Source organism: Dryas octopetala, chromosome 8 (genome assembly GCF_963921425.1).
Source record: "Dryas octopetala chromosome 8, drDryOcto1.1, whole genome shotgun sequence".
Lineage (NCBI taxonomy): Eukaryota > Viridiplantae > Streptophyta > Magnoliopsida > Rosales > Rosaceae > Dryas > Dryas octopetala.
Window position 1 is genome coordinate 243,706 of NC_141373.1, and position 25,963 is coordinate 269,668.

General features: G+C 37.0%; 5 protein-coding genes across 10 annotated transcripts; 3 read left to right on the forward strand and 2 right to left on the reverse strand.

Moving 5' to 3' along the window:
• The first annotated feature begins 658 nt into the window (after positions 1 to 658).
• On the forward strand, positions 659 to 5,361 carry LOC147275530 (uncharacterized). Of its 2 annotated transcripts, none has more exons than XM_086255345.1 (6): positions 659 to 1,169; positions 1,437 to 1,652; positions 1,770 to 2,999; positions 3,184 to 3,399; positions 3,514 to 4,586; positions 4,931 to 5,361. In XM_086255345.1, the coding sequence occupies exons 1-6, from the start codon at positions 768 to 770 to the stop codon at positions 4,932 to 4,934; spliced, it is 3,141 nt and encodes a 1,046-aa protein (XP_086111471.1). In that variant the 5' UTR covers positions 659 to 767; the 3' UTR covers positions 4,935 to 5,361. The 2 variants fall into 2 exon arrangements, with proteins under 2 accessions (XP_086111471.1, XP_086111472.1); XM_086255346.1 differs by having other exon boundaries at positions 1,050 to 1,169; positions 1,496 to 1,652.
• A 515-nt stretch (positions 5,362 to 5,876) lies between these two features.
• Positions 5,877 to 11,730, forward strand: GCP4 (GAMMA-TUBULIN COMPLEX PROTEIN 4). 2 transcript variants are annotated; one of them, XM_086253721.1, is made up of 17 exons: positions 5,877 to 6,155; positions 6,224 to 6,512; positions 6,600 to 6,736; positions 6,849 to 6,947; positions 7,103 to 7,223; positions 7,476 to 7,748; positions 8,150 to 8,230; positions 8,303 to 8,386; positions 8,688 to 8,774; positions 8,910 to 8,965; positions 9,131 to 9,301; positions 9,505 to 9,730; positions 9,808 to 9,896; positions 10,389 to 10,542; positions 10,655 to 10,777; positions 10,859 to 11,004; positions 11,107 to 11,730. In XM_086253721.1, exons 1-16 carry the CDS (start codon positions 5,998 to 6,000, stop codon positions 10,925 to 10,927), a joined length of 2,217 nt encoding a protein of 738 aa, XP_086109847.1. In that variant the 5' UTR covers positions 5,877 to 5,997; the 3' UTR covers positions 10,928 to 11,004; positions 11,107 to 11,730. The 2 variants fall into 2 exon arrangements, with proteins under 2 accessions (XP_086109847.1, XP_086109846.1); XM_086253720.1 differs by having other exon boundaries at positions 10,859 to 10,989.
• A 298-nt stretch (positions 11,731 to 12,028) lies between these two features.
• On the reverse strand, positions 12,029 to 14,514 carry LOC147275532 (S-adenosyl-L-methionine-dependent methyltransferases superfamily protein). 2 transcript variants are annotated; one of them, XR_015123916.1, is made up of 8 exons: positions 14,176 to 14,514; positions 13,839 to 13,990; positions 13,640 to 13,760; positions 13,152 to 13,276; positions 12,901 to 13,029; positions 12,636 to 12,800; positions 12,208 to 12,356; positions 12,029 to 12,109 (listed from the first exon to the last, which is right to left on the reverse strand). XR_015123916.1 is itself a non-coding variant. In XM_086254570.1 (7 exons), exons 1-7 carry the CDS (start codon positions 14,363 to 14,365, stop codon positions 12,285 to 12,287), a joined length of 954 nt encoding a protein of 317 aa, XP_086110696.1. In that variant the 5' UTR covers positions 14,366 to 14,514; the 3' UTR covers positions 12,029 to 12,284. The 2 variants fall into 2 exon arrangements, 1 of the variants encoding a protein (XP_086110696.1); XM_086254570.1 differs by having other exon boundaries at positions 12,029 to 12,356.
• Positions 14,515 to 15,509: 995 nt separating this feature from the next.
• On the forward strand, positions 15,510 to 18,332 carry PHR2 (photolyase/blue-light receptor 2). Its single transcript, XM_086253275.1, has 4 exons — positions 15,510 to 16,619; positions 17,389 to 17,618; positions 17,715 to 17,798; positions 18,034 to 18,332. The coding sequence occupies exons 1-4, from the start codon at positions 15,645 to 15,647 to the stop codon at positions 18,113 to 18,115; spliced, it is 1,371 nt and encodes a 456-aa protein (XP_086109401.1). The 5' UTR covers positions 15,510 to 15,644; the 3' UTR covers positions 18,116 to 18,332.
• MHX (magnesium/proton exchanger) lies at positions 18,031 to 22,345 on the reverse strand. Of its 3 annotated transcripts, none has more exons than XM_086253274.1 (9): positions 22,106 to 22,345; positions 21,223 to 21,641; positions 20,646 to 20,821; positions 20,337 to 20,455; positions 20,057 to 20,211; positions 19,774 to 19,904; positions 19,483 to 19,699; positions 19,255 to 19,384; positions 18,031 to 18,913 (listed from the first exon to the last, which is right to left on the reverse strand). In XM_086253274.1, exons 2-9 carry the CDS (start codon positions 21,581 to 21,583, stop codon positions 18,616 to 18,618), a joined length of 1,587 nt encoding a protein of 528 aa, XP_086109400.1. In that variant the 5' UTR covers positions 21,584 to 21,641; positions 22,106 to 22,345; the 3' UTR covers positions 18,031 to 18,615. The 3 variants fall into 3 exon arrangements, with proteins under 3 accessions (XP_086109400.1, XP_086109398.1, XP_086109399.1); XM_086253272.1 differs by having other exon boundaries at positions 20,051 to 20,211; positions 22,106 to 22,339; XM_086253273.1 differs by having other exon boundaries at positions 20,051 to 20,211; positions 22,103 to 22,339.
• Positions 22,346 to 25,963: the final 3,618 nt, after the last annotated feature.

Below are 25,963 nucleotides of genomic sequence, written 5' to 3' on the forward strand. Positions count from 1 at the left end.
TGAAAAATTATATGGTCTTCATGCTATACCAAAAAATTATTGAAATTTGATATTTAATCCTAATTTTCTATTAATAATATTGTAACAATTTTATATTACATAATATTGGTACATTAATTTTAATTTTTTTACACATATCAAGTGCTGAGTTCTTGACGGTCATTTTTGAGTGTTTAGTAGTACATTTTAACTTCTTCTCAATCCCTGGTTTGTTGGCTTTATATTAGGTTTTAATTATGAGATTTTGGGCACAGAGTTAAAATCTAATATGTAGCCTTCACAAACCTCATTTTATATCCTAAGAAGGTATGAAGTGAATCCGTACTCTATATCGTCAAAAAATAAAAAAATAATGACATATTTTTTTGACAAGGTAATAGTTAAAAGGACTTTATTTGAATAAAAAAAAAGTTATAAAGTTTTTTTCAAAAAATAAATGTTAGAAAGACTAAATTCTAATTTAAAAAAAAAAAAAAAAAGGCTAGAGAGCTAGAGGTTCTTAAACAACTTGAAAATAGTTAGCTTAAAAATTTTCAGCCTTTAGATTTATTGTGGACGGCTGAGATTTAAAGCAAAACTCGTGGCCTGAGAAGCCCTAGTACATGAAGCTTCATTATACACAGGAGAGACGCAACAATTTCCCGCCCGTTACTTTACTCTTCCCTCTTCGGTTGCATACTTCCGCCTCTGTAATCCCTCCCACCTCCACTGCAACTCAAATTCGTACACTCGGGCTTTGATTTTTTAGTTATTTTAAATTCTCGGAAATGAGCTCCAAGTGTGCTTGCTGTATCTTCGACCTCAGTACCTTTCGGTTCATGGACTTAGGAGCCTCTTCTAGGGTTCTGAACAGCAACCAATTCTCCTGCTTCAGCTCCATACCATCCAAATCCCAAAGACCATTGGACCTCTCAAGCTTGTCCCTTCATCATCCTTCAAATGCTTCTCTGGCACTCTCTCGCAGAGATTGTGCTCTACGGGCCACAGCTAAAAATGCCACTATCACTACGGAGAAGGTGAATAAGATTGGCGGTGAAGGTTCCGGTGAACTCGAGCATTCCATGTTGATGTCTTTGTCGCCGTTGGATGGTCGCTATTGGGCTAAAGTCAAGGACTTAGCTCCTTATATGAGCGAGTATGGTCTAATCTACTACCGAGTTCTAGTTGAGGTACTGCTCTAATTTAAGCACTTTTCTAAATCTTAATTGCATTTTTTTTATCTGTTCGATATTGTTTATGGAACTTCCAAGCTGCATGGCTTTAGTAGATTATAATTATAAATTATTATTATTTTTTTTTTTGTTTCTGGTATTACTACTGCTGAATCAGTGAAGCTTAAGTATCAAATATATACTCCCAAGTCCATTCGTTTTTAATTGTGTTCTTTGTGGATTTTTGGGTGAAGATATCATTTATATTGCAATATTATATGTCAGATCAAATGGTTGTTGAAACTTTCACAAATTCCTGAAGTCACAGAGGTGCCTATTTTCAGTGAAGATGCACAGTCTTACTTGCAAGGAATTATCGATGGATTTAGCACCGATGATGCATTAGAAATAAAGAGGATTGAGAAAATGACAAACCATGATGTAAAAGCAGTGGAATACTACTTGAAAGAGAAATGCAGATCACATCCAGAGATAGCTAAGGTTGAGACTCGCTCTATTAGGTTATTTTAATTCTGAAACAACCTGCTCCTTTCTATTCGATATTATTCCTATTAATATATTTGGTTCAAACTTTTGAGAATCACTTTCTTATTGTAGGTCCTTGAATTCTATCATTTTGGTTGCACATCTGAGGACATCAACAATCTTGCCCATGCATTGATGTTAAAAGAAGCTATCAACAATGTTATGTTTCCTGTCATGGATGATTTGATTGAGGCAATATGTGGCATGTCAAAGATGAATGCTTCCATTCCCATGCTTTCTCGCACTCATGGACAGACAGCGTCACCCACAACTTTGGGGAAGGAAATGGCAATTTTTGCTGTCAGGTTAAGCATACAAAGGCACAAAATTTCTCAGGTGAAGATAATGGGGAAGTTTGCTGGTGCTGTAGGAAATTACAACGCTCACCTTGTGGCATATCCTAATGTTAATTGGCCCCAAATTTCTGAAGAGTTCGTAATGTGTCTTGGATTAAGTTTCAATCCCTATGTTACTCAGATTGAACCTCATGACTATATGGCAGAACTTTTCAATGCATTTATCCGATTCAATAACATATTGGTTGACTTTGATACTGATATATGGAGCTACATATCTCTGGCTTACTTTAAGCAGACTACCAAGGCTGGTGAAATTGGGTCGTCAACAATGCCTCACAAAGTAAACCCTATTGATTTTGAAAATAGTGAAGGTAATCTTGGTGTCGCTAGTAGAGATCTTTCCCACCTGAGTGATAAATTGCCAAAATCGCGTTTACAGCGTGACTTGACTGATTCTACTGTTCTGAGGAACATGGGTGTTGGATTAGGACATTCTCTTCTTGCCTACAAAAGCACACTGCAGGGAATAGCAAAGCTTCAGATTAATGAAGCTCGTATCAGTGAGGAGTTGAACCAATCTTGGGAGGTGCTTGCTGAAGCAATACAAACTGTTATGCGAAGATATGGTGTTCCTGAGCCTTATGAGAAGCTGAAGGAACTAACAAGAGGAAGAGCAGTTTCCAAAGAAAGTATAAGAGAGTTTATTAAGGGCTTGGAATTACCTGAAGAAGCAAAGACCATTTTATCAAAGCTAACACCACGTAGCTATGTTGGAGCTGCTGTTAAACTGGCCACGATGGTAGACATGGCTGTTAGACCCACCATAAAAAACACCAATGTTTCCACTGAGAAGGTGAAAATGGTGTCCAGTAAATCTTGTGAATCTGAGCTTTTGAGTTTGATGGCTTTGTCGCCGTTGGACGGTCGTTATTGGGGTAAAATCAAGGACTTAGCTCCTTATATGAGCGAATATGGTCTAATCTACTACCGAGTTCTAGTTGAGGTACTGCACTTATTTAAGCACTTTTCTGAGCATGCTAATCTATTAGATATTGTGTAAGAAAGTTCCAAGCTGCAAGGCTGTAGTATATTATAATTATAAGAATCTTGTTTTGTTTTTGGTTTTTTGTAAGTATAAAATATATTTTTGGTGAAGATATCATTTATATTGCAATATTATATGTCAGGTCAAATGGTTGTTGAAACTTTCACAAATCCCTGAAGTCACAGAGGTGCCTAATTTCAGTAAAGATACTCAGTCTTACTTGCAAGGAATCGTTGATGGATTTAGCATTGATGATGCATTAGAAATAAAGAGGATTGAGAAAATGACCAACCACGATGTAAAAGCAGTTGAATACTTCTTGAAAGAGAAATGCAGATCACATCCAGAGATTGCTAAGGTGACACTCTCTTTATTAGGTTTTTTAAATTCTGAAACAACTGCGACTTTCTATTTGATATCATTCCTATTAATATCTTTGTTTCAAATTTTTAGAATCGCTTTCTTCTTGTAGGTGCTTGAATTTTTCCATTTTAGTTGCACTTCTGAGGACATCAACAATCTTGCCCATGCATTAATGCTGAAAGAAGCAATGAACAATGTCATATTTCCTATGATGGATGATTTGATCAAGGCAATATGTAACATGGCCAAGGACAATGCTCATATACCTATGCTTTCTCGTACTCATGGACAGCCTGCTTCACCCACAACTTTGGGGAAGGAAATGGCAACTTTTGCTGTCAGATTAAGCAGAGAAAGGCAAGAGATTTCTTCGGTGGAGATAAGGGGGAAATTTGCTGGTGCTGTTGGAAATTACAATGCTCACCTTGTTGCTTATCCTGATATTAATTGGCCCCAAATTGCTGAAGAGTTTGTAACATCGCTCAGACTGAGTTTTAATCCCTATGTTACTCAGATTGAACCTCATGACTATATGGCAGAACTTTTTCATGCAATTAGCCTGTTCAATAATATATTGGTTGACTTTGATACTGATATATGGAGCTATGTATCTCTGGGTTACTTTAAGCAGACAACTAAGGCTGGTGAGATTGGGTCATCAACAATGCCTCACAAAGTAAACCCTATTGATTTTGAAAATAGTGAAGGAAATCTTGGTTGGGCTAATGACAATCTATGTCACCTGAGCATGAAGTTGCCTATTTCACGTTGGCAGCGTGACTTGACCGATTCAACTGTTTTGAGGAACATGGGTGTAGGCTTAGGGCATTCTCTTCTTGCCTACAAAAGCACACTTCAGGGAATATCAAAGCTTCAGGTCAATGAAGGTTGCATGAGTGAGGACTTGAACCTGTCTTGGGAAGTTCTTGCTGAGGCAATACAGACAGTTATGCGAAGATATGGTGTTCCTGAGCCCTATGAAAAGTTGAAGGAACTAACCAGAGGAAGAGCAGTTACCAAGGAAAGTATAGTAGAGTTTATAAAAGGCTTGGAATTACCTAACGAAGCAAAGACCAATCTACTAAAGTTAACACCACATAGCTATGTTGGAGCAGCTGCTGAATTGGCCCGTGCAGTAGACATGGCTGTGAATTTAGTGAATGGGGTGAAGATGACAAAAAGGTACTGTTCTGATAGAAACACCTCCATATTTTACTATGTTGTGTACATTTTATGAACTGGTTGTACTTTTTTAATGTGGTCTCATGGCAAAAATTACTTGTTTAAAAATATATTAGCAATTTCGAAAGTCGGATCTCGAAAATCTCTCCTTTTTTTGGGCTAGTTTTGATGACACCTTTTTTTTGGCCAAAGTTTTGATGACACCTTAGAGGCTTAGACTAGTGAGTAGTGATGAAGATAGTGAGGGATGGTTGGTCATAAGAAATCTGGACTGTTGGAGTGTTGGATGCTATTGGATTACGCATGGTGTCATTGCTCACCTTACTTAAATGCATTCTGTGCAGGTGATGAAGATGTAAGTACGAAACCCATCAGGTCAGTGAGGAGGTGAATACATATCAAAAGGTACAGGGCACAAACTGATTGGACAGAAACAGAAGAGAATGAGAGTAAGCAATGGCGGAAAACCGTGACAAAGATGAAGACTTAAGGGCAAGAGTTAATTAACGTGACACTGTTTCTGGGATTTTTTTCTGGTTCCATTCTTTCCATAATATATACATTCCCAATTTTCAATGTTATGAAGAGAGAGATGTCAAGCGGAAATTACTTGAGTTATATCTGCTGGTTAATATTCAGTTATTATAATGTATTTTTTGTATCTTTATTCTTTTTCTTTTCCTGATGCAAGTAACTGTCTGCTTGAAATGGTGACTGCTGGAAAAGAATTAGAATTGATTATTGTATTTTTCTTTTTGATAAGTTTTTTTTTTTTTTCCTTTGCTAGAGTTTTTATAGGTCAATGCATATAAGTAAAATTTACTGAAGAGGATGTTACATTCTCTTTCTATTTACGAAAAAATATGAAGTTTCTTTATAATTTTTTTTTTCTTTCTCATAGTTTTTTATGAGTTAATTTCTTATAATTATGCATCACATAAAGGAATGCAACTGGTTTTGCGCAGCAAACAAAAAAAGCTTTTACCTATCTTATTTTTGTTTATTCAATTTATCATTTCATTCTTTTTCCCATCTAAATAGTCCATAATTACAATGCTTGAAAAACCACAAAGCGCTCGTTATTTTTGTATAAAAGCTTTCAAGAATAGCTTTTAAAAATTACTGTGCGTGGGTCTATTACCAACTTGGAAGGTTTACGCACCAACTTATAAATTAATTACCTCATGGCCAAAAAAATATAAATTAATTACCTAATAAGTAATAAACCTTCCACCTATATTTAGACTATTTAGTACCCAATTTAAAATAAAGAATAATTTTCATAAAAACTCTTTTTGTTTTTTGTTTTGGGTTTAAGCTGGCGCTTTATACCAGGCGCTTCAAAGTTGAAACTGGGAGTGTGGATGCGACTGTGATTGTTACACGAGAAAAGAGCAGAGAAGAAGAAACAATGTTACACGAGTTGTTACTTGCACTATTGGGCTACACCGGCGATCTGATAATCGACGAGAGAGAGCATTCCAAGTCTCTCGGAATCGACACTCCCATTTCCGACGAACCCACTTTCAAGCTAGCTCCCGATATCTCCTTTATCCAACCCAGCGAAAGGTACTCAAAAATTGAACCCAAACCCTCCAATTGCATATCAATCATTTCAGTTTCTACGTTTGTTTCAGGAATCTTATAGAGAAGATCACCACCTTAGGGTTTCACTACAGGGAGCTTGACCGCTTCGCCACCAGGTCTCGGAATTTAAGCTGGATAAGGTCCGCCAATGTGAGCCCTCTAGCCTCCTCCGACTTGTCCAAGCCCAGAATTGAAAACCCGAGTGTGTACCGTAGGGCCATTGCCAATGGCATTGTTGAGATACTCTCGGTTTATAAGTCTGCTGTTCTCCACATTGAGCAGAATTTGTTGGCTGACTCCGTCCCCATATTAGCAACTGTAACTCAAGGCCTCAATAAGGTCGGTTTTTTAATTTGAATGCCGCACTGTTTGTTAATAATCTTTTTGGTTTGTGTTTCTTATGGGTGGTCAATTGGGTTTTGCTAGTTTTTTGTGCTTTTGCCGCCTCTATATGAGCTCGTACTGGAGATTGAGCGCGATGACATTCGTGGCGGTCAGCTTCTGAACCTGTTGCACAAACGATGCCATTGTGGAGTGCCTGAGTTGCAAACATGCATTCAAAGGTATTTACACCTCCTTTTTCACGTCAGTGTGATAATGTGTATGCTAATTTGAAAAATGAATCATAAGCTGATTAGTTTCCAATTTGTTTATTGCTCTCTGTTGGGAGCATAGGCTTCTTTGGCATGCACATCAGGTCATGTATAATCAGCTTGCCGCCTGGATGGTATATGGGATTCTTCAAGACCAGCATGGAGAGTTTTTCATTAGGAGGTAGTGACTGAAGATATTCCTTTCTTAAGTTTATGCGCAGTTGTTGAACTTCCATAATTTATAATGCCTTGTGCCTTTCCCTCTGATATTTCCTTCCATTTTTCAGTTACACTTTACTGGAAATGGTTTATATGGTTGGTTGTATCACTTTTCAGGCAGGAAGATAAAGATCTAGATCATGGCTCATCTCATCCAGACATATCTGAAAAGTTGGCACGCATGTCAACGGGCGATACATCTTTAACAGATTGGCACTTGGGATTTCATATTTATTTGGTATTGTTGACCCTGTCTTATTTTTTTTACGTGATATATATGTATGGCATCTTGGTGGATCTCTCTTAAAGTACTAGAAGGATGCCCTAATTATTTGGGTAGAACTGATGTTTTATTCATATTCCCCCTGTCCCATGTACATCAAGTTTACCGGACTTCAATTTTTTGTTACTAGTGCCTCGATTAGAAATCAGACTTTGAAACTTCATTGCTGTTACTTGTGAGTTACATAGTCTTCCTTTTTTTTTGTAGGATATGCTGCCCGAATATATCCATATGCGTGTCGCAGAATCAATTTTGTTTGCTGGTAAGGCCATCAGGGTTCTTCGCAATCCAAGCCATGCCTTACGATTTCAGGATGCCATATCTCATCAGCAGGTGCCCAGAGGCTCTCAGAAAGTTCAAGGATTTTCAGGACGCTTTCCTTTTCACAAAGACCCTTTTGTGGATAAAGAATTGGTTGGAGAAGAATTGCTTCCGCAGTCTGAGGCTGATAAGATTGAAACTATGCTTCTGGAACTAAAGGTTTTTTTTTGCACTATTATTACTTCATGTTCTCTGTGAAATCATTATCATGTCATCCCTTATGGTCTTATGTGATAATAAAGGTGTTTTACCTAATAGTCTGCATTTGTTTCATTGTGCCAAAATAAACAACAATGCTAGTCACCAAATTTTTTCACCAAGATGATGTATCAATATACATGTCAGTTATCCTGTTAGAAATAGATGAGGTCCAGAGTGGGCCCAGATTTGAATAAATGAAATACTGCCACATCATCTGGTGAACAAATTTGGTGAGTGTAGCATTGCTCGTATTCAAAAATAGTTCTTAACAATCTTTATATTTGTGTCCCTACGCAAGAAATGATTTCCCTTATTAAAAATTGAATTCTAAGGGTAAATTACATGTTCATTATGTGCAGGAATCATCTGAGTTTCACAAAAGATCTTTTGAATGTGCTGTTGACTCAATTCGTGCTATTGCTGCAAGTCATCTTTGGCAGGTGCTGAATGTGACAAATTTGGTCCCTCCATGTTATAGAGTAAAAATTTACTGTATTCCTTCAATTTTGCAGCTTGTGGTTGTACGCGCTGACTTGAATGGCCATCTAAAGGCCCTGAAAGACTATTTTCTTTTGGCAAAAGGAGATTTCTTCCAGGTAAGGATGGAAAATATCTAAAGCTTGCTTCCTTATTTGTTTCAAGTACATAAGTTTTAAACTTTATTTTTATGGGGGTAAGGATATAAACCTTCCCAAAACTTTTAAATGAATTGTCATCCTATGACGGCATTTTTATCTTCAGTAGTAATTGAAAAATGGGAAGAATTCTGTTTCTGGAATTATTCTTAAGATAGCTGTGCTGGAAGTACTGACTCCAGGTTCATATTTAGTAGAGCTTTCCATTTATTTCTTGTGACCACCTGAGATGTTTCCTTATTAGAATGATTTATCATGCCAGTGTTTTCTTGAAGAGAGTCGCCAGTTGATGCGTCTACCTCCTCGCCAGTCAACTGCTGAGGCTGATCTTATGGTCCCATTTCAACTGGTAAGATTAGTATGAAACGACTCTTTATGGATATATTACGTCACATAGCTGAGGTATTACATGTGTCAGTGTGCTTTATTTTGAATTGAATTCTAGTGGTTTGGAAACATTTATTTGGCTCTCCTTCCAATGCAGGCTGCAATTAAGACTATAAGTGAGGAAGACAAATATTTCTCTAGAGTATCCTTAAGGTAGGGTCCATATTGGTTTGTTCCTAGTGTCTGATTTAAATAAAAGTATGCCTGTATAGCCAATTACTTATCAGTCATTTCAGTTTGAGGTTTTTTCTATTTTTGGTCAATCACTTCGAGGCTTCATAAATGATGTTTACTCAACTATCTTTCTGTATCTACTAGGATGCCTTCATTTGGAATGACTGTCAAATCCTCCCAAGTAGATCTACCAAAGACAGATGGGAATTCAGGCACTTCTTCAGAAATATCACTTGATGGTTGGGATGGTATTGCTCTTGAATACTCTGTTGATTGGCCCTTACAGTTGTTCTTTACCCCAGAAGTGCTCTCTAAGTAAGCCTCCACTGCTAGTGCTACTTGTGGATGCCATTAGTTCTTTCTTTTGTTGGAACATTCTTAAAATTTTCTAATGCTTTCTATTTTGGAGGGGAAAGGAAGCCTTTTGAGGAAACCTTCCAGCTGGTGAAATACTTGATTATTGCTAAACTATTGACCTTTTTATATGGGTATGCATGCTAACAGCGAATGTACCCCAGGTACTGCAGGGTCTTCCAATATCTGCTGCAACTCAAGCGAACACAAATGGAATTGGAGAAATCATGGGCCTCTGTGATGCATCAAGATCACACAGATTTTGCCAAGCATCGGAATGATAGTGTAAGGTGCTCAGTATCTCAGCAGCGAAGGCAGCGATTTAGACCAATGTGGCATATTAGAGAGCATATGGCTTTCTTAATCAGAAATCTTCAATTTTATATACAGGTTATGATTGATTCCGTATAACTTTCACTTATGTGTTTTCATAATCTGTGCATAACCTAAAACATTTTCTGTTTTAGGTGGATGTGATCGAATCCCAATGGAATGTTTTGCAAGCTCATATTCAAGATTCTCATGACTTCAGTGGACTTGTAGGCGTCCATCAGGAGTAAGTTGAAAATGGTTTCTGATTTTTTATCATTTCTATGGTCATGTTTTTTCGTTAAATTTGAAATAATCAATAGCATTTGTACAAAATGTCTAATTTGCATAGACTCACTATGAATTACTTGTATATAATGGAAACATTTGAAGTACATTACTTATGATCAATGTAGGAACAACTGTAAGTAGGAGAAATCCATTCTGGAGCTACTCAGACTTGCTTAGTTTTTGCTCTCCATGCTTATTGTTCTTCAGTTCAATTTATTTTTCTGGTTAGATATACTAAATTACTGATTGTGCTGAATGCTTAAAGCATAATAGCTCCACATGAATTGAGGGCCAAGAATTTATTATGGAATATAAAAGGTCTTTGTTCCACCAAAAAATGAAAAAAAGTCTCTCACATAGTTTCTGCTATTCCTTGTATCATTGCCAAGTTATGATATGTCCATATCTATTGCAGAATAATGCTGATGTAATTCTAAATTACCTACAGGTATTTATCAGCTTTAATTTCACAATCTTTCTTGGACATTGGCTCTTTATCAAGGATACTGGACAGCATAATGAAGCTTTGTCTTCAGTTCTGCTGGAACATTGAGAACCAAGAAAGCAGTGAAAATACAACTGAATTGGAACATATAATAGAGGTGCTGGCTTATAATGTTTTATATGATTATACGGGCATTAAAGTATTGGTTAACATTGTTATATTAATTGAGTTTTTGCTTACCTTCAAAATCACCTATTGGCTTTGTTCAGGAATTCAATAAGAAATCGAACTCCTTGTACACGATATTGCGCAGTAGTAGGCTTGTTGGGAGCCAGCGAGCCCCATTTCTTAGGCGTTTTCTGATGCGCCTGAACTTCAACTCTTTCTTTGAGGTAATCCCATACAAGACGTTGGTCTAGATACTTTCATTTGCATTGCAATTTCCTAACAATTTATTGTTCCTCTCTCAACAGACAACAGCGATGGGCGTGCTGAATGTTGTTAGACCACGTCCTACACTTTCTATTTTGAATCAACAGTAGCATCTTTTTACTCAAGGGCAAGGGGTTCAAAGTGCCTCATGTTATTTTCAGGAGTATATCATGTGAGCAGAGCACTGGTAAATTCATTTTTGTTTCTCAATTTTTCATAGAAGGATATAGAAAAAGAATTTCATTAACGCTGGTCCGAAAACAGATTTTCATGTGGCCTTTTTTGACAGTTGGGTGGTGCTCTTAATGATGCATGTGATACATTGGATGTTTTTCCAAGGTATTCATCCTAACTTGGTGTGGCCCTGGGACTTGTGGATGTGAAGGGGTATTATGGTCAATTCCGTGCTTGTTGACTTCTGAGTGAAAAACCCATGAAAGTCAGGTAGCGATTTTGGTATGTATTGGTTTGAGGCTGCAGGTTTCTTAATGTCGTCAGCTTGTTGACCCAAAGGGGTATACTATCCATCCCTTGGCAATTAGGTGGCGATTTTGGCTGGTGACTTGAAATTGTGGGTCTGGTCTTGTCTTATGTTGATTCCTTCAGTTACCACATGTGCGCTCTGGCGGTGGTCTTTGCACTTGGCAGCTTGCAGTTAAGATTGACAGTCCGTTGGTTTATGAGTTAAGGTTGCATGCAATTTTCGGTCTTCAGTGTGTACTTCGGATTCAGAATCTTTGTATATCATTTGCAAACAACTTGTAAGATAATGAATTGATTGGGACCTGAGCTGCTTTGTTAGATTTAAGAAAATAATTTTCTAACGGGTGTACAAAGAAAAATGATATTATTTTATTTTCTTCTATCATCAACCATGGTCTGAAGTAAAGGATCAACTCCAACTTTCATTTCAGTACTTTTGGTTTGTGCCTAGATGTGGCTTGTAAGCAATGCGACCAAACACAGATTCAGCTTCGATCAAACTAAGAAAAATGTTTTGTAGGAATTAAAGAAAAATGTTTTAAATTTCTCAGCCAAGTTTAATAGTTAATTCCAATCTCGAGCACTGAATATATATGGATAGGATCATTGGATGCATGTGTAACATATTAGGTCTAAAGTCAATTTATATATATATATATATAATTTTGTTGTATACATGACGTAACAAATAAATTCTACAAACAAGTTGTTAGGTACTTAGGTTCTCCTTGAGAAAATAATAATAAACATATAGAGAATGTAGAAGACAATATGCCTGTACAAAAGGAAACCGTAGAAGACAAATTTGCCTGTACAAAAGGAAAGAGATCACCTCTTAACATAAAAACTAGTGCAAAAATTTAAAGGAGAGCAGCCAAATTCCCAAAGCTTCATTACAAGTACTTACAATGTGGCCGCTTAATGAAAAACAAGACCACAAAAAGAAACAAATCTGTCATTGTAGGGTTGAAGCCTCAATTTCAATTAGAGCTCTTCGAAACCTTCTTCATCCCCTTCTTCCTCAACTCTCTGAAATTCCTTCCTCCAAGTTTCCATCTGTCCACAATGTAAATAGGTGTTAAAAGTTCCAGCCATAAATGTGGCTAGCAATGGGACCGAAGAAAAATATCAGACAGAAAAAACTGGAATTCCTTGGAAGCAGCAGAAGCAACCTATAATGCTCTATAACAGTTTTTTGATAGGAATAATACTCTATAACAGTTTGAAAAACTAATGGCACTGATTCAATACACTAACTTCTGGGGATAGATTGATTCCTCATTCACCCACTACCCCTAAAGCATTCATAAATTTTTATACTGAAAAACTTGTTACCTGATCATCAGAAAACCGCAGCTGTTCTGAAGAAAATAGTATATTCTTATAGTGTCCTGGTGCTAATTCCTTGCCTAAACTCCTTGCAACTTCCTCATAGCAAATCATGTCCACCCGAAAGCCATTGTTCATGAATAATTTGTCCATCCATTTCCTTGCACTAGTCTACCGAAGAGAACAGGAGGAAATATGTGGTGTATTTCTTTCTTGACAAAGAAAAGCAAAACAATTAAACTGAAGAAACACTTCAAATAAGCAAACTGACCTTAATTCCTATTTCAGTTTCTGCCAACCAAGCAGGCAATTCACCCAAGAAAAAACATCCGTTCATGGCCAAACCACTTGCAATGAACAAAATGTCTTCAAAACTTGCCAAAGTCATCACAGGCAGTCCCTACAATAACAAATTAAAATGACTTCTCTACCCACTAACATACTCACCATATTATGCTACACAGAAAGAGACCTAATTAATGATTTGCAGACAAGTCCATTGTTTCCCTGGATGGTCATTACCTGCATGGCCCATATACTAGGCCGATTTCCATTAAAGCCTTTAGCACGTAGACTTTGCTGTATGTTGGACGATTCCAAAGGAACATGAAGGAATAAGCAGCTTCTTGGAATCTTAGCCCCAACACCTGAGGGATTTAAGACAATACTATGAGAACATCTTGCACTGCCTATTTAATTAAATTTTAGAAAGTAGGAATTTACTGAAGATCAAGAATGAAACAAGATCTGCATAAACAAACTAATGAATGCCCTTCATACAAGAGCAACCTTTCAAGATTCCAGACATTTTAGACTACTAAAGCTCTTCATCCAGAAAATTTATGACATTTTGTGACCTTATTATATAGCATATGAACTCATAAATGGGTAGAATAAATAATAACAATAAACACTCAATTTGTAAGAGCTTCCTTTTTTGCATATAAGATTGCAAGATCTTTAATTTCTCCAAATTGTCACTACAATCTATATTGTAAGTGTGCAACCACCTTGAAGCTTTTCAGCTGCTCTTTTGAATACCCTTTCTGGAGATATATCAAATATTATGGTTGAAGTTGGCCAACTAAGCCTATATGGCCGAGTGTCCATCCCATCTGTTAGCAAAACTACCTGCACTCTCAAGAAGAGTACCATTAAAACTTATGAGTGATGAGAACAGGTCCAACCTACCTCTTGACTAACAACTACCTGCTTAAGTCCATCAATATGGTTCACTGTACGGAGCAACTTATCATCAATGAATTTAGTTGCAAGGCAATAGTGGTGTGAGCATTGCTTCATATCCATCTGAACATTAGGAGGAACAAGGCAACCAGCATATGGATCAACAAAGAGAGGCTCTGCACATGCAATTATTAATCACATACTTAGAAATTGTACAATTTTAAAAGCAAAAACAAAAAAGGTTTCCTCTTTTACTTTCTGTGTGTCATTTGAAGGCTATACGATTCAGTTAGGTGTTTGATAAAATGCTCAACTGAAAAATAAGGTGCCAAATAGGAAATACAGAGGATACGGGGTTTGCCTGGTCGATGGGTCTCTCGGAAACGAAGAGAAGCTGAATTAATGGCTGCTTGGAGTAATGGGTCAGTTTCCTCGTTGAGTTTTGCTCTCAATTTTAACCCGCCATTTGTATTTGTTCTTGAGGTGTAGGTTACCGGTCGGCGCAAGATAGCAGTAGCCGGTGCATGCGCAAATCCCACTAAACAGTCCATACAATTCAGATTAATCTTCAGCGATGATATTGATAAGCCTTACGAGACAAAATATGGGAGTATTCATCGTCCGCACGTTGAGCTCGGTAATCGCTATAGACTGTGGTCGTGGACAGCTGCTCATGGAGCGCGATGCGTACACAGTGACACGACCTTAGTCGTCAACCCAAAACGACACAGCATTTAGCTGCGGATGCAAAAGCCAAGCCATGCGTTAGCGAAGACTGGTCAAAGTCCCCGAACGACGCCCCGTTTTATTTTATTTTTTTCTTTCTTTTTCTTTTTGTGCTAATATATTTCTTTTCTTTTTTGTTTTCAAACAAACTAAATTGCACAAAAACACTTCTACCAACACCAACCTCTAAGATATCAAAGAAGTAAGACTAAGGAGGTCTCGATAACAACATTTGGAATTTGGATGAAGCAGCATGCACAAGTTTATTCTCAACCTCATGCACCATATAGTCATATACCATATATAATTACCTATTTATCTTTTTCATGGTCATTTCGAGTAAAAGATAAAAAATAGATAAAGAAAGAGAGAGAGGATGGTAGAAAAAAAAGTATTGAGACGGTGGAGGTGGAGGAGGAGAGGGAGCGAAGAGGCGTCAGAAAAATCACTGGCCAAGCAAAAAAATTAAATTTTAAAAATTAGGGTAAAAGAATCACATTTTTTTAAGGAGTTTTAACTTTTAAGTATAGTGACTAGTGAGTAAAAAATGGGTAGAGAATTAGAGATAGACCCTCATGGCCCTTGTTGACGTTGTACACTTTGTAGTCTTGTACCATCAGCTTGGCATAGCTGAGAGCTAGAGACACAATCCCCAATTCTATTTAATTTGGTAAGTGAAACAAAATAAGTGGGCTAATAGGATGATTCTGCTAATGCCAAATTGCCACCAAACTATTTAAGTAACTCATTGCAAAAAAATATGAAAAATAAAGCATTGAATTGGAGTTCTACTTCTAGTCTTCTACGGTTCTACCAACCCCAAAGGCGTATTATCAAAAATACCCATCTAATTATCTAAATTAGACTGAAGGCTGTGGAAGTTGAAAAGTTAGTACAAATGTTAGGTGCAACAGGTGATTAATAAACAATGCAAGTGAGTAGTGAGCAAGGCTTTAAAACCCCAACATATGCAAAAACCATACAATCAGACAATCTAGAGAAAGAGTGAGTGAGAGAGCAAACCAAAACCAGAGGTCGCCAAGCCAATCAAGAAGACATTAGCTTATCTTCTTCAACACCCATCTCTCACACAAACCCTAGAAAATGGACCCCAATCTCCAAGTCCCAGAAAACCCAGAATCTAAATCCTCAGAGGAACAAAACCCACTTGCCATTGTACCTTCCACACTCCCTTTCGCTACTGCTTCACTCTCTCTCTCCCTCTCTACAATCCTCCCCACCCACTTCTTCCAACAACCCAAAGTTTCCACCTTATTTTCTTCCCAACCAAACAAGGTCAAGGTCCCCACCCAGGCCTCTTCCTTGGCCCATCTCTCCATCTCATCGACCAATGCAACTCCTCCAAAGCTCTCATTCAAGTCCACCATCTCAGCCAACCCTCTTCACAACCCTCTCTCTTTGGGTCCTCGCCGCCCCTTAGACCCCTCTAATGGGGCCGCAATTCGTCGAGCTTCCATTGTTTGGTTCCGGAACGATTTACGTGTCCACGACAACGAGTGCCTCAACTCGGCCAACAACGAGTCCATGTCGGTCTTGCCCGTCTACTGCTTCGATCCGAGGGACTACGGAAAATCCTCTTCTGGGTTCGATAAGACCGGTCCGTACCGTGCCGCTTTCTTGGTTGAATCGGTCTCCGACCTCCGCAAGAATCTCCAGGCAAGAGGGTCCGATCTCGTGGTCCGAATCGGGAAACCCGAGACTGTTCTGGTCGAGCTGGCCAAGGCAATTGGTGCTGATGCTGTGTATGCGCATAGAGAGGTCTCGCACGACGAGGTTAAGGCCGAGGAGAAGATTGAAGCAGCTATGAAGGAGGAGAATGTGGAGCTCAAGTACTTCTGGGGAAGCACTTTGTACCATGTGGATGACTTGCCATTTAAGTTGGAGGATATGCCCACCAACTACGGTGGGTTTAGAGAGAAAGTGAAGGGGTTGGAGGTGAGGAAGACCATTGAGGCTTTGGACCAAATGAAGGGGATGCCGGCTCGTGGTGATGTGGAACCTGGGGATGTTCCTTCCTTGATGGATTTGGGTCTTAATCCATCTGCTACCATGTCTCAGGTCTGGCTTTCGGTTTTTCAGTTGTTATATTAATTTATCTTTGATCATATAGTTTTTATCGAATGCTTTATTTGTTCTGCGGACATAATTATGTTTTGAGAATTAATAATTCGGTGGCGGCAAATTAAATAGAAATGAACTATCTTTTACAGAGTGAAAAAGAAAAATTAATGGAAAATGTGAATAAGTATACGGAAACATAAGGTGTATTGCTTGGGATCTTAACATAAAGAGATGTATGGATATTTTTGTTGCAGTTGTTGTTGTACTTGGTCGCTATATTCTTGATGTTCTATGATAGAGTTCTAGCTATTTTTGCTATATACTGGGAGATAGTACATTGTTATTTGGTTATCATACACGAAGGATTAAGTATAAGTCATCTCTATCAAATGTTTGCACCAGGGGTTGATTGTGAAATGAGTTGGTTTTGCATATTTTGGTTTAAGAAAGAGTAGTATCAAAGAAATCTGAATAGTTCTTTCGTGCTCCTCGCATTCAAAAGCTTCTACATATCTAGGATCCTGCTTGTTTTGTAAATTCGTATAGCCTGAATGGTTGTTAATTTGGTTAGTTGCATCTTTACTAGTGCTAGCTGTTGGATCTATTTCCAAATGGATTCCAAGAATAAACATAACCTCATTTGTTGCCATGGAAATTGGTCTCGACACATGGTGTTGATAGTTACCAATTTTATTGATGCTAAGAAAATATTTTTTTGACCCGTTCCCTGGATAAAGTGACATTATTGTCATCTATTGTCATGTAGGATGGAAAGCCAGCTGCCAATGCTTCCATGGTGGGAGGGGAAGCTGAAGCCCTGGAGAGGCTTAAAAAGTTTGCAGCTGAATGCCAAGCACAACCACCCAAGGGTAGCAAAGATGGAAGCCATGATAGCATATATGGTGCAAACTTTTCGTGCAAAATCTCTCCATGGCTGGCCATGGGATGCCTCTCTCCCCGCAGTATGTTTGATGAGCTAAAGAAAACTGCTAGCAGGTGTGCCTATGCCTCTCTTTTAAATGATGCTGTAGTTTCTAAAATTTATAGTAGATATGTACTCACGGTTAAATGAAATTTTTTGGTTGATTGAAGTATTTCTGCTTCCTCAAACCGGAATGATGGTGGCAGTGGAACAAACTGGTTGATGTTTGAGTTACTGTGGAGGGATTTCTTCAGGTAAATTGACAGATCCTGAAGCTTAATTCACATGAGAATTCCTATTCTTCTTATCTTTCTTATCGATAAATCTACCATCACCTGATTGGCTCTTTCATATACATCCTATTCTCTAATTTAGTTTGGAATTTGAAAATATCAAGACTGCGTATGATTTCATTTGCCCTTGAAAGTTGAAGATGTGTTTGATATGGATATTAGTGTACTGATACTTTGTATGACTGTCAAATTGCAGATTTGTCACCAAGAAGTACAGTTCAGCAAAGAAACAGCTTGACGCTGCTCCAGCCACAGCATGTACGGGTGCCATTGCTTAAGCAGGAACTCAAACTGGATGTGGAAATGTTGAGATATCGGTTATTTTCATCCCTTTTAATTTTCCCAGGTGGAGCAGTTAGATGCTGTAGGGTTCCTCTAAAAGAGTTGTTTCTTGTTTAACTTTGTTTTCATTGCCAATAAGATGGTTGAATATGGAAATTTGCCCCATTCATCATATTGTTCTCTTGTGAATAACAGATCCTCTGTTTCTGCTTATTTATCTTTTAATTGCAACCAATGGCCCATATGTGATGGGAATGCATGAGAACAAATTAGGACAGCGTAAACGGCATAAAGGCCAGTTCCCTCAGATGAGGCTAACCAGTAATTTGTGTAAATTTGTAATTATACATCAATATTTGATGGAATACAGCTCAGTTCTGTCGAGAAAAAAAAATTACATTCTACATATACTCTATCACACTACTTAAAGAGGGCAAGGAAACAAACCAAAATGATATGGGGTAAAAGAATTTAAAAGAAAAAATAATAATTCCTCTCATATGATGCCAGAAACCTTGAGAGATGACAGCACCACAAAAATAATCCAAAGCAACATGAAAAACACACAGGTAATCCATGCCCAAAGCTTTGGCCCCCCAAGCTCAGCACCCAATGTTAGACGCCTAATGACCAGAACAGCAATACAGCCTACTGAAGTTGAGAAAAATACAAGCAAAGAGAAGCTAAGACCCGCTGCATTCTCAATCCGCAGTGGTTCTTTATATACAATGAAATTGTATGCGGTGTCAATCAGCCATGGAACGCCAATGCCAACATATATATTCACCGAATTGCTACAAAATGACACAAATAAACAGGAAAGCAAGTTGAGTTCCTGGCATATTCTACACTGCTCTGCAAAAAGATAGTATTATGTAGCTGAAAAGATGAAATAAAATTGATCTTCAAGTGAGACCTTTGAAATCCATTTTCTTTCTTATCTTTCTTGCTTCATCTATTGAATTTCATATGTTAAAATAAACTTCTGATTCAGAGGTAAAGGATGAATTTCTAACAAGCATTGAAATTCTTTATCCAAACCACCGTATTACTAAATGTATTCCTTCATGAGTCATGACCAAATTACTCAATATGTAACAAAGTTTAAAATTCAAATGGATCTTTAAGAGTAAACCTGCAAGTAATGTTTGCAATGGCAGAGTCAGCTGTTAGCTGGCGTTCAGCAGCAATCTTACTGGCAACTAAATCTGGCCATGAAGTTCCACTTGCTAATACAGTAAATGCTATGACATAAGGATTTATTCCTGAAAAAAGAAAGATGGGAAGTACAAAATTTAGAGAACCGGCTAGATCATTGACAAAATCATATTGATCATCAAGTTATCACACAAAATCAAAGAACCTGTGACACAGCTTATGAGATCTGTGAGTTGTGTTACAACGTAAGCTATTGCACTGATGAAAACTAGGGAGCAGATGAAGGCAATCCAGCCATGAGCAATATGATAAGGAGGCACAAATGCAAAAAGTAGTCTCCACGGAGCAAGAAGTAATTGCCAGGAAATTCTTGCTAGTCGCAAATAGATGTTGTTCAATTTTTTTGTTTCTGTGCTTTCTAACTGTTCAAGAAAAAGGATTACCACAAACTACACCTATCTTGATCAAAAAATTCAACATATAAAGCATTCAATACCTTGACTGCATCTACAAATTGTTTCATCCAAAGTGCAAATATATGATGGTCTTCTAAAATCTTTTCTTGAAAATCTTTATTGGAGGATTCGGGGGTTTCATCAATTCCAGGAACTTTTTGATACACTGGACCTGCAAAGTGAGACCTCCGTATTAAGAATTTTCAGATTGAAAGTTGACTTATAAAATGCTGAAATTGCAGAAATCTCCTGAAGAAATGTTATTTTTACCGAAGTGAGACTGATTAACCATGACATTAAGGAATTTCAGACAAGTACCTATACCATTTCCTGAATGTATAGAGAAAATGTCAACAACGTTCCTGTTTTCATCTTCACCAACTTGAAGTATCTCAGAGTACTCATTGCAGAGTTCACTATCATGCTTGCATATAACAGCCTCAGCAGGCACCCAATCCTCTGGTCTCTCACTTCTTGGCCTTAGAAAATACAAAAAGAAATGAAGGCAGACTACTGAGAACATTAAACAAGTTATTTTTACTGGTTTCAGACAAGAAAAATTGAAGGACCACAAAGATCTCAAATAATAAAGATTTACACATACAAAGGAAGAGAAAAGTAGGGCCAATGCTTGTCTTGAGCATAAGCATGTATCAGCAGCAATCCATATTGCAGTACTGTCAATAAGGCTTCCCATAGTGTAATTACATTCGGTGTCCACACCTGAAGCATTAAGTAAAACCATTTCACTACAGAGTTCTAAATATATGTCTGTCATAACCCAAAAACTGCACCTTTTTAATAAATTAAGCATAAAATCCATGAAAAGGATATCATTCATTAAAAGAAAATGTTTCCACAGATAAAAGGAAAGAAAAATGATGATCAACATAAGAAGATTCCTTGAAATTACCTCTAATATTATATATAACCAAACATAGGCCCAAAAAGACCAAAAGAGCTCAACCAGCCAGACTCCTATATCAGCTATTTTTTTCAGCTCTCCAGCTCTAGGAACTATAACGCAAACAGCATGGATAGGGAAAAGGTCGAATGCAGCAGAGCCAACCAGTGTTCCAGGACCCAAACCTATAAATGAAGTAAGCTAGCAGAATGTTAAAAATAATGAAAAGAGGAAAATGCTCCTAACCAAAAATATGTGGGGAAAAAAAAATCAGAGAAATCATTGCAGAAGCATGAAATAGTATTCAACTGGAAGAAAAACAAATTACATGGTTGATCATTATTAACAAGGCTTCAGTGCATTCTCTTACCGACTCCAGTCACAAGATAGATTTTGGGTGATCATGGTCATCAGAAAGAGATGAAATATACTTCTCATTATAATAATGTTTCCACATCTTAAGGAGATGGAGATACAAACAGAGATTGTAAATAATTCAAAAACTTTTGTGAAACATAAACCATGAAGCCAAAATCTCAATATCAGAAAATCCTATAAACAATTCAGTAAGTTTTGTGAAACAAACCTCCAGCATAGAGGTTCCCAAGGTTTCGTATAGCATCAATAGTGGCTAATGATATTTGGGGAAAGCTAGTCCCGAAGGCCAACAGGCTAATGTCTGCAATTGTGAAGTTCCACACCTTCTCATACCTAATAACTTCAGCACCAGTGTAAGGATCAACCTCTACCACCTTGCGTGTGTGGCTCACAACTGCCTCCATAGACCGGAAAAAACGAGCAGTTATAGCAGACAATCCAATGAAACAGTAAGCAAGACCGAGAAAATATAAGAAGGTCCGGAAACCACCCCCAAGGGAAGTTTCCCCTTGAAAAATGAAGTAGCTTTCACATTTCTCATGCCCAAATATACTGGAAACTCCAGGCATGCTTTTTGGGATTTGCTGAAATTGCTTGCAGTTCAAAACTACAAGGAAGTAACAAGACCTGATTGAAGCACAGAAGCAATTTGGTGTTTCAGAAATTTATTACAAGTATGCATGACTTAACATGAATGCGTAGAGAACCAAATGAAAGCATCAACCTCAAATTTTAATTACTAAGAAAGACAGACATAGTGAGCAATTCAGCTCCTAATACACAAATCTAACATTGCATTCTCCTTTTCAACAGAAGATATTCAACAACAAGCTCTCAACAACTATATCTTTAAAATCCCACAATGTATTGCCCTACAATTATGAATTGCATCCAAAATGCAATTCCCAGAAAAACAAAAACCCAAAAATCCAAACTGACCATGACAATGAAAATTCATGGCAATACCGAAATGCGAGAAAAGTAACAACTTTTAACTAATGAATCGTACAACCAACTCGATCTCACAAATGGGTCCAAAAGATCAATAAAATCAAAAGCAAGAAATTGCAGAACAGAGATGTACGAACCACCTGACAACTGAATACACGCAGAATCGCAGGAGACTTGCCGGCGCCGTAATCGACCACCGGAGTTCCTGCGACAAGTGATGACGTGCAAATCCAACTCAAAGATTTAATTAAAAGTAGATAGTAAAAGTCTCTGCCTCAATTCCCAGAAGGGTGGAAGGGATGCGTGAACATAACTTCTTGGTTTTTTTGCTTCTCAGAGTCAGGTGGTGCAAACATGCGGATTAATTGCGGATTTTCTCGTCCACTTATTCTACGATTTGTCATTTGATTTTTTACTTTTGTCTTGTTTGGTGTAATGCCATCTGAATCATGTGATTCGATAAATTATTACATTTCCTCTTCGAGTAATCCATTCACACTCACTAATCAATCGATTTCAGAAGCATGAATGAAATTACAAATAGTAAGCAAGAATCACGTCAAGAGTGACGGGAGGCATTAGGCAATATGCCAATATGTTTAGAAATATGAAATATCTCATTATCTTCATTTTAATATTTTGTTAATTCCCCAACTCAAAGATTTTTCTTTTTTACATAGGCTACACTTAAGTGGCACCAAGGAATGAAATTTTGAAAATTTCAAAATTTTCGGTTTTTTGGGATCCCGAAATTTTATCATAGATCCGTTATTTTTCGTAAAATTTTCAACAAAATTTCGGTAATTTCGCCGAAATTTCGAAAATACTCCCACTAAATTTTGGTTAAATTTCGCCCGAAATTTTGTCGAAATTTGACGAAATTTGAGCAAAATTTCGTTGACATTTGACGAAATTTGAGCGAAATTTCGTTGAAATTTGGTGTAGAGACCGGAGGGAGAGAAGGCCACCATCGCTGGAGGGAGAGAAGAGATCGGGAAGAGAGGTCGTCGTCGCCGGGGAGGAGAGGAGCTCCGGAAAAAAAGGAGATCGGGGAGGGGGAGCGGGAGGGGGAGGTAGAGGGAGGGAGAGAGAGGAGAGAGAAGAGATTAGTGAGAGAGGTGGGAGGAGGGAGGAGTGAGAGGGAGGGAGGGATTGGAGAGAGAAAGAGAAGTGTTGTCTGCGTGAGTGAAGGAGGAGAAAAGAAGAGAAAATGAAGACCGGAGAGAGAAATGGAAGATTGCAGAGCAGCTGAGCAGGAGAGGTTTGGTGAATTTTTTTTTTTTTTTGGTTAAGGCCGGTTATGGTAGTGATTATTAATTCTATTATTTTGATCAAAACTCTCATCCCAATAAACAGAGACACGTAGAGACCTGCCACCTTGTTTACTGTGACCTGAGCCCTTATCAGAACCAAAGAAGTTAAACCATTTTTGAATAGGAACAGAGAAGATAGTGTGCTTGGGAAGTCAAGTGCATTCCCAATTCCCCCACAATATGATTTGGCTGATGTACTAGAAAATTAGAAACCATGTGGGAAATCAGAGCAACTGAAGGTGTACCTTTCTTATTATCTTAAAGTAAGGCTGATTATTAGATTCTCTGAGCTAAATAATCAACCTCATAATTAAGGCTAATTAAGAGGTTTAACTTGACATGGAAGGTTGATTGGATTGAAGGAATCTGGTTCTAGACAGATGGAAATTGCCAAGAAATTGAGCATGAGGATTGAGGAATATGCAAATGGTGACAAAAAGTTATTTTTAATTGACTGAATATCAAGATGAAGTAATGTATTTGTTTTTGGATTAAGATTCTCTGATGAATCAATCTCACCAATGATCCAATATATTTCATGATGCCTTTATGTATATGAGAAAGCTTGATCTTTCAATTTATTTGACTTGTATTCCGAAGAAGGAAAAGAAAAAAAAAGGAAGAAAGAAAAAGAAAAGAAAAAGAAAAAGTAAAGAAAAAAAAAAAAACACGTTTTATTTGCGTCTATGCGTTTGTTCACCCGAGACTTTTCCAACAAAAATAAAATCAAGACTGAGTCTTTCCTAATTTTTATTATTTCTCAATGTCTCGCCGAAATCACTTAAAATTTAAATAACTTACCAAAATTAACTTTGAGGTCCGAAAAATGTTCTGTAAAATCTCGTGAGCTCGTCTTGATAAATTTTTTTTTTCTACGACTTCAAATTTATTTATTTCCTTCCAAAATTCCGCAGAAAAATTCTAATATCTCCGAATTAACAAGATAATTATCAATAAATCACTATTTACTTCAAAATAAATTATAAACCAACTTTTCGGGATTTCACAATCTATTTAGATTGTTTTTTGTTATTGGATTAAGTGGTTTAGAAAATAACAATACATGTCATTTTCTTATTTGTCCACATATGTTTTAAGGACAATTGGATTCAAAATGATTAAATATCTCTTAAAAAGAGGTCATTTTTATGTAATTATTAATTAGTGAACTATTTTTATTTAACAGTATTTGTCTCCAACGCGCATTATATTTACCTTATATCACATGAAATCTACTATATTATTTGGTTTCTTCAATGTTTTTTTATCAATGTAATAGATAATATGTTAAATAAACATATGGTCAAGTTTCATTCAAAATTTCCATATTTTTATAGCAATTTCCGTCGTTTTTGTCCAATTTTATCGAAATCAAAATTTTAACCGAAATTTCCGCAAAAATTTCCGTCGAAATTTCCATCGAAAATTTCCTCGAAACCGAAATTTTACTCCTTGGCTACACAGCCTATAGAAAAAAGAAGATAATATAGAAAAGGACAATTTTGGAGTAAAAAGTTGAACATTAAAAATATATAAACGTGCTTGTCCAGTTGTCTGGTTGATATAGGACAGGATCTTATATCCCAAAATAAACTAGTTTTCTTTATTTTTTATCGGAATAAATAACTAGCAATATATAACAATATATGAGATTGATATCTTGGGAAAGTTTTGACCAAAAAAATATCCTGGAAAAGTCAGCATGATCTTGACATTGCTGACCCAAAAAAAGAAGCACGACCTTCATTGACAATAAAGTTTACACCACCGATAATTATAATTATAGTGATTTATAACAGAGCAAATTTTATTTTGCAAATCTGAACAGAGATTTGTTCAGATTGTCAAATTGCTTCTCAGATTTCAATTTTGACAATTTAAAATCTAAGCTTTGAAATCAAAGACAATGTGGCCTCTCAATAAGTCTGACTTAACAGTTAGACGTTAAGTATTATTTATGTAGCATATGTGGAACTCATATGATTAATTGTTGATATTAATTGCTTCAAATAAATTCAGTTGTTGACTTCTTAATAGAGAATTTAGTATCTTCGGCCATCAAGTATACAACAAAGCAGCACTACCATCACAACCCAGGAAGCCAACAAGATCAATCACATGATATTTTGCTTTTTCTGTGCTCTTGCAAGATGAACGTTTCTGAAATTACCCTTATAATGGTTGTAGACATTAATTGTGGGTCTCACATGTGCCACAGAAGCATTTAACATAACAGTCAGACTTATTGATGGACCACATTGTTTTTTATTTTAAATCTTAGGTATTAAATCGCCAAAATTAAAAATTAAGAGAGCAATTTGACAATCTAAATAAACCACAGAGGTGTAAAATGAAATTTGCTCTTTATAATAAAGTAGATTAAGAGTTGGCATCTAATCTTTATAAATTTGACAATGCAGCCAACACATGTTATGTATAAATTTTCTTTTACCAAATTGTAAGGATTAATGGGCTTACATCTTCTTAGAGTATAGATTCTCAACTCTTACAATTTGTTTGCATTCCATGATGGTTGCATTATAAATGTTCTCTTTATAATGTATTTGTATAAGTTAATGTAAAAAAGCATTTTATAATGATAGCATACGTGTTTTAATTTACATAACACCACGTCAGACATGCCATAAATAAATGTGTCCGTAAAAAAGGGCATCTCATGAAAGT